General features: G+C 38.7%; 1 protein-coding gene across 3 annotated transcripts in view; it reads left to right on the top strand.

The window, feature by feature from the left end:
• LOC138759112 (kelch domain-containing protein 3) overlaps positions 1-13,256 on the top strand; it is a 161,983-nt gene extending 148,727 nt beyond the window's left edge. For all 3 annotated transcript variants that reach the window (XM_069929069.1, XM_069929052.1, XM_069929061.1), the window contains 4 exons: positions 433-533; positions 1,320-1,404; positions 8,409-8,513; positions 12,837-13,256. In XM_069929069.1, coding sequence (XP_069785170.1) covers positions 433-533; positions 1,320-1,404; positions 8,409-8,513; positions 12,837-12,962 — 417 coding nt within the window. In that variant the 3' untranslated portion in view covers positions 12,963-13,256. The remainder of the gene's footprint in view (positions 1-432; positions 534-1,319; positions 1,405-8,408; positions 8,514-12,836) is intronic.
• The last annotated feature ends 3,916 nt before the right edge of the window (positions 13,257-17,172 follow it).

Genomic DNA, 17,172 nt, shown 5'->3' with positions numbered 1-17,172 from the left:
TATTAATTGTTTTAATAGTTCTAATAAATAGTGAAAATCTCAAAGTTAATGAGTCAAAACAACACCGCGTCTATGCTGTCCAAGTAATTATAACGGGAGATAGTTGCAATATCTCATGTTAATTGAATATCTAAATATTGACAGGAAGTAAAACATAGCTCTCAAACCAAAAATAGGTTATTTAATACTAATATGGAAAAGTTGCTGGACTTTCACTCCTTCAACATGGTGCAGATTGAGACAGTGTATCCTCTGTCTCAATCATTCATAGTGGGGTCAGATAGTAAGATTGCTTCCTCTGCACCTTCTCATACCATTGACAATCCAAGTGAGTTTGCAGATTCACCAGTGGTGAAATGATCCAAGATACTGAAGTTATAATTTACAAATGCAATGAACATATAATAATATTTCTTATTTTTGTATTTGTAGGCATCAGAACTTTGGAATTTGAGTTCCATCTACAAACAGACTGTGGAAATGGTCACCGATGCTTTTACTTTGCTGGGCATGGAGTTTCAAAGATTGGATATGTACATTATGTTAATTCAAATATGTGACATTAAAAAAATTGAAATTTGGTTAGCTGTATTTTGGACAAATATTCAGTGTTTTGAAAGTAAATGCACATTCAAGGTGAATGTGCTTGTAATTGGATGAATAACCATAATCATAGCCAAAATAAACAGTCTTGGAGTCCTAAAATGAGGAAAGGAAGATTCAGGTTTACCTTGAGGTATTGAGAGGGTGGTGTTGCATTATAAATAACATCTTGTAATAACGACCTTGGAAATTAGTATGAATTTTGAGCATTTGGTGTCGCTGCTCGCAAATGAGCTGAAAGATGGATTATTTTCCTATGCAGATAACTGGTTGCATTATATGGAGATCATATTGGCTGTAGAGGTGTAGGCTATAAAATGTCATGCTTTTGTCTATTTTGTCTATGAGGGAATGTTGAGAATGTATTGGTCATGCCGAATGGCTGATTTGCCTATGTCCCAGATTTTTGCAGTGACATCTTGAATAAATCCAAACTATAAAAATCAAAAATGACTGTTCCTAACGGGAAACTTAACTGTGTTTACTGAGAACATGTGACATAAACCTGGCATGTTATTCCTTATGAATGATCACTGCTGAAGGTATTGCTTTCCTGACAGTTGGTGGGGTGTCCATGGATTTTCAAATGAGATTGCAGCATTAAACTAATTGGAGAAATATACCAAATAAAAAGGCCCAATAATGTAACATGAGGGTCAAAAACACTAGAGATGTCAACAATTTCCCAGTTTGTTTGTTTTTTTTTCTGTTCACAGTGAAAAAAGAGAACTCGCTCAAGCTAAACTTGCATTCCACCAAGAAAACGAGGCTAATGATGTGGAGTGCAGGAATCGGCAGGAGGTAACATCCACAAACTTGAAATATTGAATTCTTTGGTTGAACTCCATGATGGTTGCAGAAATCTGTCCATTTTCCCCATACAGATTTACAGTTCTACTTAAATCAAGATATAGAAATAGATGAAAAATTATAGAGCATGGCTTAGTCTATTTTTTTGCCCAACTAAAGGTCTAAACTAGTACCTAAACTAGAGAGTTATTGAAAGGATTTTACTAAAAGTAATAACTATTGAAAATGCATTTATTTTTCATGTTCTAATATCTACATGTACTGTTATCATCTAGTTACTTTTAAGGTGAATCAACTTGAAATTTTTATATAAACAAAAAAAAAATTGCTTGAAAGGAGATAAACAAAGTTGTATGTTGAGTTTTAAGCCAGTTAAACTGAACAACTTAAAATCATTAGGTTTCATTTCAATGTATTTTGAAATGAAGACCAGTGATACACATGAGACTGCAGATGCTGGGATCTGGGCAACAACCACACTACTGGAGGAACACAACAGGTTGAACAGTGACAGTGGGAGAAAAGGAATGGACAATGTTATGGGCTGGAACCCTTTATCAAAACTTATGAAGTCCAATGAGTTTTGATGAAGGGTTCTGGCCCATTCTTATTCCTCCCACCAATGTTACTCAAAGTGCTGAGTTCCTCCAGTAGATTATTGCTCTACATTTATGCCACTGTTATGGAAATCTGATTCTCCATTAATTAGAAGGGGGTTGTTAGGTTAAGTTAATAGGAAAAAGGTAAAGTTTGATCCTGTGTTCATGTTTAAAGGTAATTAAAAACAACTTCTGTTTAAGTAACCATTTGTCTTGGTGAATATCTATTGCTGTTGGGTTTTGGGGTCCTCTAGGCTCATAACACACCATATCTGAAAGCCTATCGTGCTTCCCTTGACCATGAACTCAGGCACGCTGCTTAGTCCTATGCTCTTTTCTCTGTACACTCATGATTACGTAGCCAGGTTTGGCTCCAGCGTAATCTATAAATTTACTGATGATACCACCATTGTTGGCCAAATAAATGGAGCTGATGAGTCAGAATACAGGATGGAGAATCTGTTTGGGTGGTGCCAGAGCAATAATCTGTCTCTCAGTGTCAACAAGAACAAAAAGATTATTGTGGACTTTAATAGAGAAGGCCAAGGGACCATGCACCTGTCTTTATTGATGGGACAGCGGTGGGAAGGGATACAACTTTCAAGTTTCTGAGAGACAGGACCTCTCGTGGAGCCAACACATCGAGCCAACTGTGAAGAAGGCACACCAACATCTCTACTTTCAAAGAAGTCTCAGAAGATTTGGCATGTCCTCGAATACTCGATCAAACTTCTGCAGGTGTACTGTGGAAAATACATCGGCCATTGTTGCTTCATGGCCTGGTGTGGCTACCCATGCCCAGGAATGCAGAAGGCTGCAGAAAGTAGCAAACATAGCCAAATCCTCCATGAGCTTTGACCATCCATCCATCTATTTGAGGCACTGCCTCAAGAAGGCAGCTAATATCATAAAGGAACCCCATCACCCTAGTCACAACTTTGTCACTGCTTCCTTCTGAAAGAAGGTACAAAAGCCTGAACTCCTTCACCTCCTGGGTCAAGAATATTATTTGTCCCATGGTTATCATGCTCTTATACCTCCCTTTACTACCCTAACATAACTTACACTGGGACCACCAAAAGATCTATCTGCACTATTGAATACCACTTTTTTTCTTGCAGTAAAAACACAATGTTGGAGAAACTCAGCAGGTCAAACAGTGTAATTTATATAGCAAAGATAAAGATACATAACCAATGTTTCAGGCACAAGCATTCCTGAGGCTCAAGTTTTTTGTATCTTTATCTTTGCTACATGAAGGACACTGTTTGACCTGCTGAGTTTCTCCAGCTTTGTGTTTTTACCTCAACCACGGCGTCTGCAGACTTTTGTGTTTTATTACATTTTTTCTTGGACCAACTGTAACTGTGAATATTTTCCTATTGATCAATGTTTATAGAGTACTTATTATCACATTGAACACTGAGGTAATGCAATAATGTATGCTTTCCTAGTTGATGTATCTTACGTACCTATTTGGCTGCCGTAAGCCAGCGACACAAGGCACAAGTGATAAGAGATCAAAACTATAACAGACCATAAGACAACCTTGCGAGTGACAGACAACAACGCCTCCCTTCGGACAGACTGAACATTTTCTATGCAAGTTTGCAGATGACACAACAGTAGTTGATCTCATCAGCAACAGGGAAGAGGTGGAAAATCTAGTGTTATGGTGCAAGAGTAACAACCTGAGTCTCAATGTGGATAAGACAAAGGAGATCATTGTGGATTTCAGGAGGACTATGGACTATGGATGACCACCCTCCACTGCACATCAATAACTCAATAGTGGAGAGTGGAAAGCACCAACTTCCTTGGCCATGTTTGCAACTTAAGTAGTGGCCTATCATGGACACACATCTCCTCACTTGTCAGGAAGACACAACACCGGCTGCACTTCCTGAGAAGGCTGAGATGGGCAAGGCTACCAGCCACTATCCTGTTGACTTTCTAAGCTCTATTGAGAGCATCCTGACCGGCTGCATCACAGGGTGGGACGGTTGCTGTAGAGCATTGGATCAGAGGTCAATCCACAGGGCTATAAGAGCAGCAGAGAGGATCACTGGGATCCCCCTCCCCCTCCCACCTATTAACATAATCTTCAATATCGTTATCTGAAGAGGGTTTGTTAAGAACCTGTACCACTCCACACATAGCATCTTCCAGCTACTCCCGTCGGGAAAGAAACAGAATAACAGAGGCAGAACCACCAGGCTGAGAAACAGCTTCTTCGCATGAGCAGGGAGAATGCTGAATGACTGATGAACCCTCCAAGATTCTACTATTATTGAACAATATTTATTTATTTTTATATATGTACTGCATATAAATTGCTTGTAAATATGAGTACTATGTCTACATTTGGTTTTGCATATTTTTATACTGAGGACCAAAGAACACTGTTTTGTCCAGTTGCAATAAGAATAAATGAACTTGAAAGGCCATATGTCATTTATCCTAAGATAAATTAGGTTGTGCCAATTGCAATTCAAAGGAATATGTCACAAGATTTATGTATCAAAAGGCTACATTTCATCCTCATGGCCTCAAAGGAGTAACTTTCCAATGTGTTCACAGCTATCTTCATATCTCACTCTGGCTGGGCGTGATATACACGTGTTTCAAACAGGCCACAATCATACCGGTGCCCAAGAAGAAAGTGGTAACCTGCCTAAATGACTATCGACCAGTGGAAATCACATCTGTAATGATGAAGTGTTTTGAGAGACTGGTGTTGAAGTGTTTCAACTCGTATCTAAGTGGTGATATGGATCCATTCCAGTTTGCCTACCCCAGCCAAAGGACCATAGCAGTTGCCATCTCCCGGCTCTACATAAAACCCTGGAACACCTAGATAGCAAAGACACATACATCAGGATGCTCTTTATCAACTACAGTTTGGCATTCAATACCTCCATCTCCTCAAAACTGAACAGAAACCTTCAAGACCTGAGCATCAATATCCCACTATGTAATTGAATCCTGGATTTCCTTATCTCCTGACCCCAATTGGTGTGGATTGATAAGAACATCTCCTCCACAATATCTATCAGTACTGGAGCACCACAAGGCCGCATACTTATCCCCCTGCACACCTGTGATTGAGTGGCCTGGTACGAAAACAACACCATCTACAAATTTGCTGACAATTCATGAAGTGAGTTGTACAAAAAGGAACAGTGAGTCAACATACAAAAGGGAGATTGAAAACTTAGCTGAATAATGTACTAACAACCTTGCAGTCAATGTCACCTAAACCAAGGAGTTGATGAGGACTTTAGGAAGGGAAAACCAGAGGTATACAATCTGGTGATTAATCATTGGGGAAATCAGAGTTGGAAAGGGTGAGCATTTAAATTCCTTGGAGTCACTATCTTACCTGCACCAAGCACATTAACGTCATCAAGAAGAAAACACATCAGTGCTTCTACTTCCTCAGGAGTTTGTGGAGGTTTGGTATGACATTGTAAACCTTAGCAAACTTCTACAGATGCATGGTGGAAAGTGCTGACTGGCTGAATCACAGCCTGGTATGGGGGCACCAATACCACTAAGCGGAAAGTCCTGCAAATGATAGTGGACCAGCCCAGTAAAAGACAGGCAAAACTCTCCCCACCATTAAGAAAATTAATTACCAAGGATCCACACCATCCAGGACATCCTCTGTTCTCACAGATGCCATTGGGAAAGAGATGTAGGTGCCACAAGACTCCCACCACCAGGTTCAGGAACAATTGCTACCCCTCCACCATCAGACTCTTAAATGACAAATTCAATCAGAGACTCATTTAAGGACTCTTTCTTTGCACATTATTTATTATTGAATATGTATTTTTTTCTGCACAGTTTGTTTACTTTTCTTTCTTTGTTTACATTTCTCTCTTTTGTCTACATATCTTACCTTGAGTAGTTTTTTTGCACTATTGGTAAAACAATATCATCAATATGCGATGTCATGTATGTATGCTGACAATATATATCTGAACTTTGAACTTTTAAAATGTTTAAGAATAACAATTTCTACCAGGTTCTGTTTCTCTACACTTGTAACATAAAACAATGTTTTTATCCATTACCTTTATCAAAGTAAAATCTTCCAAGGCAAAGAAAATTGGATATTGATCCACGTGATAATAGAGAAGATGGAGGTTTTGTGAATTTTCTTTAGAAAATGTCAAAGCGATTGAGATATTGAAAGAGGAGCTTCTCGAGATAAGGGCCTTGCTTCTGATGCAATGATTACCAGTGGTTGATTAAAATATATATGTTGGTTACCAAAATTTATCACAACACTGATAAAAAATAAAAAAACACAAAACACTGGAGAAGCTCTGCAGGTCAAACAGTGTCCTTTATATGGCAAAGGTAAAAATACATAACTGATGTTTCAGGATCGAACCCTTCATCAATTTATGAGAGAATGCTGGCAGGCGTCTGAACAAAATGGTGGGGGTGGGAAGGGGGGGTTGGCAAAGGCAGGGGATAATAGGTGGAGAGAGGAGGGAGGGGACAACAGCAATGAGGGGGAGGAGTGATGGCTGGGTAGGTAGAGAGGGAAGGGAGGGGAGAACTGGAAAGACAGGAAAGGGGAGGGGAAAGAAAAGGTGAGCAAGTTTACAGAAAACAGTCAGTGTTAAGGCCTTGCAGCTGGAGAATTCCCAGACGGAAAATAAGATGTTGTTCCTCCAATCTGTGGGTGGTATGGGTGGGATAGTACGTAAGGCCATGGACAGACATGTGGGCTTGGGAGTGTGACTCAGAATTGAAAGGGTTGGCTACTGGGAGGTTGCGCATTACAACATTGAAAATGAAAATGCTTTACCACCAATCTCTAAGAATTGCACAGCTGGTTCAAGTAGAAGAATGGAACAAGTGGAGGCCATTGCAGAATGACAAGGAGAAAGAGTGAAATGCCATCAATTCTTTCATTGAATTCTGGCCGCAATAAAGATTGAAATTGGGTTTTAATTTAAGTTTATAATTAAATGAATTGTAGCACAATAAAATTGATATACCTCTGAATTAGCAGTTTCATTGGAAATGTCTCTACAATATATGATTCTTCATTGTCAGCCATATTAATGTGGTTCCTGCTCATCTTCATGGCAAATTGCCTCAAAATCTTATAGTGTTAGCCACTCCATGAAATACCCGACATTGCTTCTACTCGCCCATCATGTTAACAGCATGACTCATTCATGGTGCTAATGCCATTTGGTGGCAACATGTTGTGAAGGATTTTTTTCCATAATTTTATTAGACAGCATTATTCACAACAGAAATGAAGATATTTGGGAATAATATTGGATTTCACAATTGGCAATAACTCAGAAGTATGAAACTCTGCAGTTATATTGCAAAATTTAATTTCTATAATGACCACAGTTTTTCCTCTTAACACTTTCAGGACCTAATCTTCAATAAGTATGACATTTTAGCTGTAACTTTTATGAATATGCAAAATTCTAGGGCAATCTTCCATTCGAATGTATTAAAAGATTCTGTGTAAAACTTGTTTAAAAATGGCTTTGTTGTAAAGTTCTTGCCTTTGGAAGTTTAAACCCAGTTCTAGATATACCAGTGTTGATTCCAGGCATTAAATTATTGCAACATTGTCAAAAGTAATGTTGTAATCGCATGAGTCATATTTCTCCAGGGTATAACATTACCAGCTTTTTAATTTCAGGGATTTTTTTAATGTAACTTTGTCTCATAATTTATTTTCAGTTGAATGTTCCCTTTACTTCCTTTTTTGAAAACATATCCACGTGTGCTCTGCTGTCTAAATGATACACTTGAGATGACCAACTGTAGCTGATTGGGTGAAACCAGTCTAAATGATGGACCCTCCATTTCCTTGCAATGGGATAATGCATGGTCTCCACACTGTAACATCCAGATAGGAGCATACTCCAAACAGAATCACAGTGTCAAATTCAAAGTACAATTTTTGGAGTGTTTATTTTGTATTAAGTAAACTGTCAAAATTTATGGGCATAGATCAGTACAACACAGTATGGGCCATTCGCCCACATTGTTGCGCTGACCCATATAAGCCTACCCATTATCACTCTAACCTTCCAAACCTCTCAGCCCATAATTTTATTTTTCTTATATCCTAAGCATCTTTAAACATTTTTACTTTTACATTTACTTGAACATGGTAGGAATCTTTAAGTTCAGGAGGAACTTGATGTGCTTTTATGACAATGGAGCAAGTATATCCTGTACTTTATTTTTTTCCTAAATTGCTTGAAATTGAACTGATCATCCTACAGAACATGGTCAAAATTTTGAATTGACAGTATTTGGGATAAACTGCAGTTTTAAGCATTTTAATTAAATGCTTTAAAGGAAGTAAGAATGGTTTCATAAATTGCCAATGTCTTTCAGAAACTTCAAGAGATGCTAGAAAAGCATAAAGCTCAGAATGAAGCTTGGCTTAAAGCTCGAGCAGAGGAAAATGATAAAGAAAGAAAGGAGTTATTTAAGCAAAGAGTAAGAATTATCCATCTATTTCTAAATCTTATATAAAAATTGTGTAATTTCTAGGCATATAGAAGACTTTGAGGCCTGTCTCCAAATTGGAACTTGGTTTTACTCCACAGCTTCCCAACGTGGCTGGTTTAAAAGTTGGGGATCGAATCGCCTGCGGTGATTTCAGGTCAAACTAGTTGCTGTCTTGTCACAGAACCAAGAGGAGCCAACCAGGATGCATAAGCACTTCTTTTTTCAAATCCCCTTGCCCTCATTCTTCAGGTTCCACCTCACCTGCCTCTTAAAGATGTCAGGAGGACCCATGGAGAGAGTTGTGAGAGAGAGTGGAGAGAGAGAGGGAAAAAGGGAGAGAGAATCCAGAAAGAAGCTAGTCAGATTGGTGTAAGGACAGGATAACGTCAATTATAAATGCAAGATATGGACTGGTTCAGTATAATTTTTTTTCACCAATTATATCTTACCCCACAGAAGTTACACAGATCAAAAAGCTGAAATTTCAGAGATATATTTCAGAGGTGGGACTGAGACAGGAACTTTTCTACATGCCATATGGTCGTGTGTGAAGGTGAGGCCATTTTTGCAAGAAATTGCAGAAAAATTAACCAGGATAACAGGAGTGGCCTTCACGGGCGACCCAGAGCTATATCAATTAGATAATTTCCTGGAAATAAGCAACAAATTGATCAAATATCAAATCTCATTTATAAAAATAGCACTGGCGATATCAAAAAAATGTATCACAACCACTTGGAAGTCAACTCCCCTCTACTTATAGCATGATGGACTGTGAAAATGAACAGCTGTAAACCTATGTAAAAAAATCACCTATAACTTAAAGAATAGATATGATATTTTTGTAAAGGTCTAGCAGCCTGGACCCCATAGGGGCCCAAATGTGGTAATAAAAAAGGAACAAAAAAGGGTTTAAAAGTAACTATTACGTATACAAAAATGTAGTTTCCCCAACAGTACTCTATATACATCAAATATATGTAAGCTCTGATGGTGAATAGATCTGTATGTATGAAAGGGAGGAGGGAGGGACTGTTTGGTATTTGTTTGTTGTGTTTGTGAAAAAAAACTTTAATATGTTGTATAATTAAAATGTTACTATGTATATTGTTTGAAAAAAATATAAAATATTCAAAAAACCCCAGCAAAAAAAAAGAAAGGAGAGGGGGATTGAGTAGGAAAGAGGGGAGAGTGAGGGAGAGAGATGGGGAGGGAGAGAAGTGCCTTGCAATTGTTTTACTCGATGTACCCAGAATACTGCAATGCTGGTTGGGATTTTGCACCTATAATATAGTTCCCTCACTGTCCTTTCTGAACAATTTCCCATCAAATATTTGATAGAGCTTCCTTTACGCACTGAGGTTCATTCTTACTTTGGAAACCCATTCAAAGTACCACTGACCAGTCCATATCTTGCATTTATAATTGACATTATCCTGTCCTTACACCAATCATATACTTAATGGGCGATAATTACATTCTACTTAGCACCTAAATAATTCATATTCTAAACTTTAATTTCTGAAAATACATTCAATTGCAAAGGACACAAACTTTTTACTACATGTGTGAGGGTGGAAAGGGTGCAGACCCTGGGAGGTGGAGACACATACAAAGAATCAGCAGAACCATTTATCCCTGACTCCCTTAAATATTTGCCCAGCCTCTCTCTAAATCTTTGCTTCAGCCACACTGTGGTAGATAGTTTGACCTTGTCACCATTCTTAGGAGAAAAAGGTTTCATCTGAATTACTTTTTGAAACTTCTTTGGCTTGGCTTTGAGGATGAAGATTTATGGAGGGGTATGTCCACGTCTGCTGCAGGCTCGTTGGTGATTGACAAGTCCGATGTGGGACAGCCAGGCACGGTTGCAGTGGTTGCAAGGGAAAATTGGTTGGTTGGGGTTGGGGTTGGGTGTAAGGACAGGATAACGTCAATTATAAATGAAACTATTGATGACGGATTTGATTGCATCTAGTTTTCCTCTTTCTCATAAGTAAAAGTATTTTCTTTGCATAGGCAGTATAGTTGGTGTGGATGAGTCTGAAGGACCTGGTTCTATGCTGTATGACTCTATTATTGTACCAGTCGCCTGACTAAGTCCACCATTAGGTCACACCTTTCCCTTTTCTCAACTGGAAAGACATCTGATATGTTTATCATTTTCTGATCATGTGCCACTCACATCTCTGATATCACCTTTGTAAATCTTCTCAACATTCTCACCTGTGCCTTTGTTATCCTTTTTACAATTTAACAACCAGAACCACATGCAGTGTTCTAAATTTGCTCCAGTCAATGCTTGATAAGTATTTATTGTAACTTTCCCGTTTTTCAGTTTTGGTAATAAGTCCTCGTGCTTGGTTTATTTTTAAGGTACCTGCGTTAGAGGTTCATTTGATATAGAATGAGGCCATTCAATTATTTGAAACCATGTTGTAAGGTCCTGCAGAATAATCCACTTAATCTCACATATTTACTTTTCATGCAGAGAATATGTTTCACCCAAGTTTCTGTCCAATATGGCTTTGAAATTTCTGTTTAGCTACTGTGATGTTTTCCCATTTTTCAGTCCGTTTTATTTGTGTAGGACTGTCCCTTTAAGGGAGTAGATTTAACAAAAGGCTGCATGTTTTAGAAAGTAACTGTGAACTAGTTGCATGCTTCAAAGACAGCATGTTCCGAAAGTTGATAAATTTGTAGAGTGAAGGGTAAAAGCCCTGGAGAAGCCAGTGCCAGAGATCATGTGATCAGCTTATTGAAAAGACAGTACACAGTTTGCTCAGGAGGCCATTTTAAGAAGGCACACAAGAGTAAAGAGCTCTTCAATCTCCTTTGTGGGATTGAGAAATCCACTTGGCTTTATTTGTGCGGTTATGGACAAACTGTCAGATTTCCTCCAGTTAGTATAGAGGGATGAGAGGATCACTTCAACTGACCTTCGAAAAGGGTTCTAGTTGCAGAAGAAATATGTACTTGGATGGTGACCAAAGTGAGAGCCACTTGGGTTTGGTTGCCCCACAAAAAGGGTTATGGAAGCTTTGTGAGCATCACTTCCTTTGTGTTCCCTATGCTAAAGAAGGGGGAGTTTTGGTTGAGACTTGTCTAAAAAGGACATTTCTCTGAAGCACTTCAACAAGAGTTTCATGAGTTAATCAACATTCTTTTTCCCCCGGTCTCTTTCATCTATCAGATGAACTGCTCATTTCAATTTCAGCCTGCGTGTCTCTCTTAAAGCATGTGTGTTGCATCCACTTATGGCCTGCGTGTTTCAATCATCTAAAGCCTGTGTGTGGCATCAAATTCAAGCTCATGTGTCATCATTGAATTTTGGAAACTGAACTTTGAACTGTCTTCTGAGAATTGAGCTTTGAGCTGTAGTGGCTTGGGGTATTCCACACACACACAAACCAATATATATGAGCATAGTTAAAATTTGTGAGATCAGTGCAGATAAATTTAGTTAAGTTTAGATAAGTTCGTTAAATTAGATTAGGTGCTAAATAATTGTTGATTAATAATTTAAAATATTATTTTAAATGTAACACCGTTTGGACTAATTATTATCGCTGCTGTCTGGTACATAACACTGCTTCTATTCACCCCACCCTTAGAGAAAGTTAAAGTTAAAGAAAATTATAACAATATGCTCATTTTTAAAATCTCTAGTCTTCTTTTGGGAACCACTATTCAATCTTTGTTCTCAATAGCAAAAGCTACAATAATTAATCTTTTACTTATGAATTTAAAATTCCATTTTTTATGATGAAAAAGAACAGTCGGTGCCAAGGTGGGGCAACCATGGGCATTGTCACAAAAACGAGGTGCTGAGCCCCCCCCAATATGGTCACAGCCATCTCTAGCTGTCAGACCCACCCCACTCCCTCTCGTGTCACTAGCATCTAAGCTGACTCACACTAGCGACTTTCCATGCGGTCCCAGCTGCATCACTAGAGTATGTCAAGCATCAGTAGCGTTTAGTGACGCTTGACACAATAAAAAGAGCGCCCTTGTGTCCCACATCGAAAGAGCAGATGGTATTAATCACAAGCAGATACTCCCCCCCCCCCATCCTTGTTGACAGGTTGGTCCCTGCCAGCATCCCCCTCCCCTGCCAGAACAAGCCCCCCTCAAACTCGCTCATGCCCCCCTCTAATATGTGTTCTGGTGGGTTCAGTTGCAAAAGAACAAACTCAGGTTCCTGTTTTTAATATGTTGGTTAATTTTCAAAAGATGCTGTCACATAGCTGATAAGTCCATCAACTAATGTCAGATTCACTTCTAAATTAACAGTTAATTTACCTCTTGCAGGCAGAGTTGTTTCAAAAACAAGAGAAGATACATGAAGATCAGAAGAACCTTCAAAAGTGTGGTCAGCAACTACTCTCTCTAATGCAGCAGTTTAAAGGGTGTGAAGAAATATTTGAGGAAAAATAAAACTATGATTGTCTATCTCTGTGTTCTTGTACCACAAGCTGATTCTTTGAACATGGATGACAGAAGTGGTAGGAATAAAATGTAACCAATAATACCTTATAGATGGGATAGTTAGTGTTCTGAAGTGCCAGGTGCTGTGATGAACTGTTTCAAACTTAACCTTTTGCATTGTAAAAAATGGCTGCCTTATAACTACATCAATATAATTGTATAAAATCTTCAATATCTGCATGGTTATAAATATTTCTTCATTTATTTGGCATTGAGTACCTCTAAGTTTTCTGGAGTGACTTACTGGAGGGTATAAACCAAAATAAATCATTATGACATCGTGATATTTGATAATGTTCCACATGATATATTGATAATTAGGCAAAGATCCATGGGAATTCATTTTTTTTTGGATGGAAATCAAACATGACAAGAAGATTAAAGCAAACCAGATGCTGCCTAGAGAAAAGATGGTAAGGTGAGAAAAAAACAAGAACAGAACATCTGCTTTGAGAATCTGGTGTCAATCATGGAACCTCAAGGCCTGTTGCACATAGCTGATTAAAAGAAAATGGGGCCCCAATGCTCAGGATGTTGGCTTGGTTCACTTATCCTTCCAATGAATTTGGAGAGTTTTGTGGAAACGGGATTGATTGTTTTTGTTTCCCTGCGCCTTCTGCCAGCTGTTGTTTTACACAGTTCAGAAGCCCAGAGGAGGATACTGATCATGAGGTTTGTGCCTGGTCTGATCTTTGGACAATGTGTAAAATATATAATCAATATCTGCCTTCACTGAGTGGTCAGTGCCAAGATTTGGGAAGTGCCCCAACAAAATACCTGAATGGGTCAAACATTATCAGATGAAACATATTACAGCTTGGTGCAAAGAAGGAAGAATGAGGAAATGCCATTTAAGGATAAAGAAATGCCATTTAAGGATAAAGTTGAGAAAAATCCAAGAGTCTTGGTAAACTGAGCAATCAAAATGACTAGCCAATGCAGAGCAACAATTAAGGAAGCCAATAGGATATTGCTCTATGTAATAAAATGTTGATAATTGGTCAGAGTGCCTCCTACTTCTGTCCACTAATGTACAAGTACGATATTAAAGCGTAATGAGTTATGATGGAGAAGAACTTGTGTCAAAGCATTGGCGAGAATTTCTCTATTAATTTTCTTGCTACTCTGCCTTAAATATTGGTATCAGCAGCAATAACTGAGGAAATGTAAGGTTTAGCATCACCTCAACACTTGCCTTTAACTTACTTTGTTGGCCAAATTTGTAACAACAATGGATTTAATTATTAATGAGTTGTCCTTGACTAACAATTTACCAAAGTTTCCCTCCCAATATGTCATCAGAATAATCAAACATTAGAAATTTTATAACTCATTGGAAGCAGGAGAATTTACAGGAAGAATCATTCCAACAGAAGCAGAAACAAGGCTAGCCCAAGGATACAAACTACTTCTCCACTTTCTCCGCAGAATTTCTAAATCTACATCACAAATTTCCTCGTCTGAACTTTCCAAAGTGTTGTTAACCTCAGATTTCTTTTCCCTCAAAACAAGTGAGAAAATTGATCAAGAAGGACTGATTAAATCATACAATTGCTAGATACACGAGGGCTAAATTGGACACAAATGGTGCTGTGAAGAGGGAGACAGCTGCATTAATCAATTTTGCATTATATAGAAGAGAGCTGTGACAGGATTGATCACCTGTATGCACGGGAATATGCTCCGTCAAGAGATTGCTGAATGAGCACACTTACCTATGAACATTCACAAGTTGATCGCAGTATGAAAAACTTGCAGAAAGAGTTCTTCTTGATCACTCTGAAGTATAGAAATACTCCTCTTCACGATGATACTGCTTGAGTATTAAGTATTTCCCTGACACCTTTCAAATCCTCTTGGTGTTCTCATGCAGACTGAAATTTTTTGAAGTGTAATCAAGGTGTGTGGAAGCACAGCTTACAATTTGCACATAGCAAAATCCCACAAACAATGATGAAGTAAATGATCAGATAATCTGTTGATTGAGGCAAAATTCAGCTGACAACATACCGAGAGCAGGAGTTCTCCTAGTGCCATTAAAATAAATCAAGAAACGATCCTTGCAATAGCGACTCCCTTCTCTGCAGATAATTTCCCTTGTGGCACCCAAGACCCTGCTTTGATGCCAACACATTTTCTGCCCTCCCGAAATGGCAAAAAAGTAGCAAAATGCTTGTTTGACAATTTGACACTTCTGGGCCAATTAAGTAAGGCATGCAGTCAAACTCAGCCTGTGTTTTACACAAAGGCAAATTAGCATTTGGAGCTATATCTCAGCTGCTTTTGAAATTGGATGAGACAAGAAGTAAATTTCTAAAGTAGTGTCATTTTATATTTTTACAGCTTTACTTTGTAGCATTAAAAAAAATCAACCTCCAATCACTGCATGCCTTAGAGGGTAAATAGAAACCAGAGCACCCGGAAGAAACCCACACGGATAGGGGGAAAATGTACAAACTCCTTACAGACGGCCGGATTCGAACTGTGCCGTCCATAGGTATTAATAGATGTTCCTTAAAAGGATAGCTTCATTCTGTTTATTATTTTAAAATGTTTGTAGCACCCCTACTGCAGCAGCTAAGATAGACCTTGTGATAATTCAAACTTCAAGGACACATGCAGAATCACCAATTCATCAATATTAACTTCCCGATCCAAAACCTAATTTGGATCTGACTCCATTTCCATTGCTGCCCATGGGGCCCAGTGACAAATGGGATAGATTGACTACAGCTGATCTGGAAGGAGTGCTACCAAGGAATTCGACACACACCTGTTCAAATACTAACAATAAGCAAAAGCATGGAAAGGAGGTAGGGGAAACCACCCCCCCCTCCAAAAAAAAGCCAGCTTATTTGTGATGATCCCCTATGACACAAGCTATTTCACATTGATTTTTTTAAAAAAATTATATAATCCAGGAATAGAGAAATAAATCATGGAGTTAAATTGGCAATATCTATGCTGGATTAACACCTTCTCTTAAAGGGGTGAATTAAAAAAAACTTACATTATGTAAAATTAACCATTTTTAGGGGGAGGGAAATAAGCAAATTATTTGAAGAAGGGTCAAATGATATTTGTAAAATATAATTAAATGCATTTGACTTTATCTTCAGAGAGTTTTTGAAAGATCCAAGATGCTATCATTTTCTCTTCATCCAATAGTAACCTTTTTTTGTGGACTGACCAGAATCAGAATCAGAATTTATTGTCATGCACAAGTCATGAAATTTGAAATTTTGCAGCAGCGTCATACTTGTACATTCATTTTATACCATCTTACTACATCAGTGTAAGGAAAAAAAAATTATATTAACAGTGCACGAGAAGTAAGACAGTTTGGGTTCATAGAACTATTGATTATCCAGGAATCTGATGGCAGCGGGGAAGAAACTGTCCTTGTGCCACTGAGTGCTCATCTTTCGGCTCTTGTACCTTTTCCCCGATAGTAGCAGAATGGAAGGGCATGACCTGGGTGATGGGGGTCTTTAAGGCTGCTTTTTTAAGACACCGCCTCATTTAGATGTCCTCGATGGAGTGAAGTCTGGTGCCTTTGATGTCACAGGCCTAGTTAACTACCCTCTGGAGTTTATTCTTGTCCTTGTTGGCACCTTCATACCAGGCAGTGATGCAATCAGCCAGAGTACTCTTCATGGTACACCTATAGAAGTTTACAAGAGTCTCCGGTGACATGCCAAATCTACTCAGATGCCTAACAAAGTATAGCCACTGGCAGGCTTTCTTTGTGATTGCATCAACGTAGAGGCTCCAGGACAGATCCTTGGAGATGTTGACACCAGAAATTTGAAGTCCTTGAACCTCTCCACTACTGAGCCCTCGATGAGTACTGGGCCATGCTCCCCTGACTCCCTCCTGAAGTCCACAGCCATCTCCTTGGTTTTGCTGATGTTGAGTGCAAGGGTGTTATCAATGCACCATTCAACAACCTGATTTGTCTCCCTCTTGTAGCTTCGTTATTGTGGTTTGTGATTTTAACAACAACTATGGTGTCATCTGCAAACTTGTAGATGGCATTGGAATTGTGCCTGGGTGTATAGCAAGTGGAGCAGTGGGCTGAGCACGCATCCTTGGGGTGCACCTATGTTCATAATCAGTGAAGAGGTGATGTTGTTTCTAATTCCAACTGACTGTTGTC

Source organism: Narcine bancroftii, chromosome 1 (genome assembly GCF_036971445.1).
Source record: "Narcine bancroftii isolate sNarBan1 chromosome 1, sNarBan1.hap1, whole genome shotgun sequence".
Lineage (NCBI taxonomy): Eukaryota > Metazoa > Chordata > Chondrichthyes > Torpediniformes > Narcinidae > Narcine > Narcine bancroftii.
This window is presented reverse-complemented; position numbering and strand designations above follow the sequence as displayed.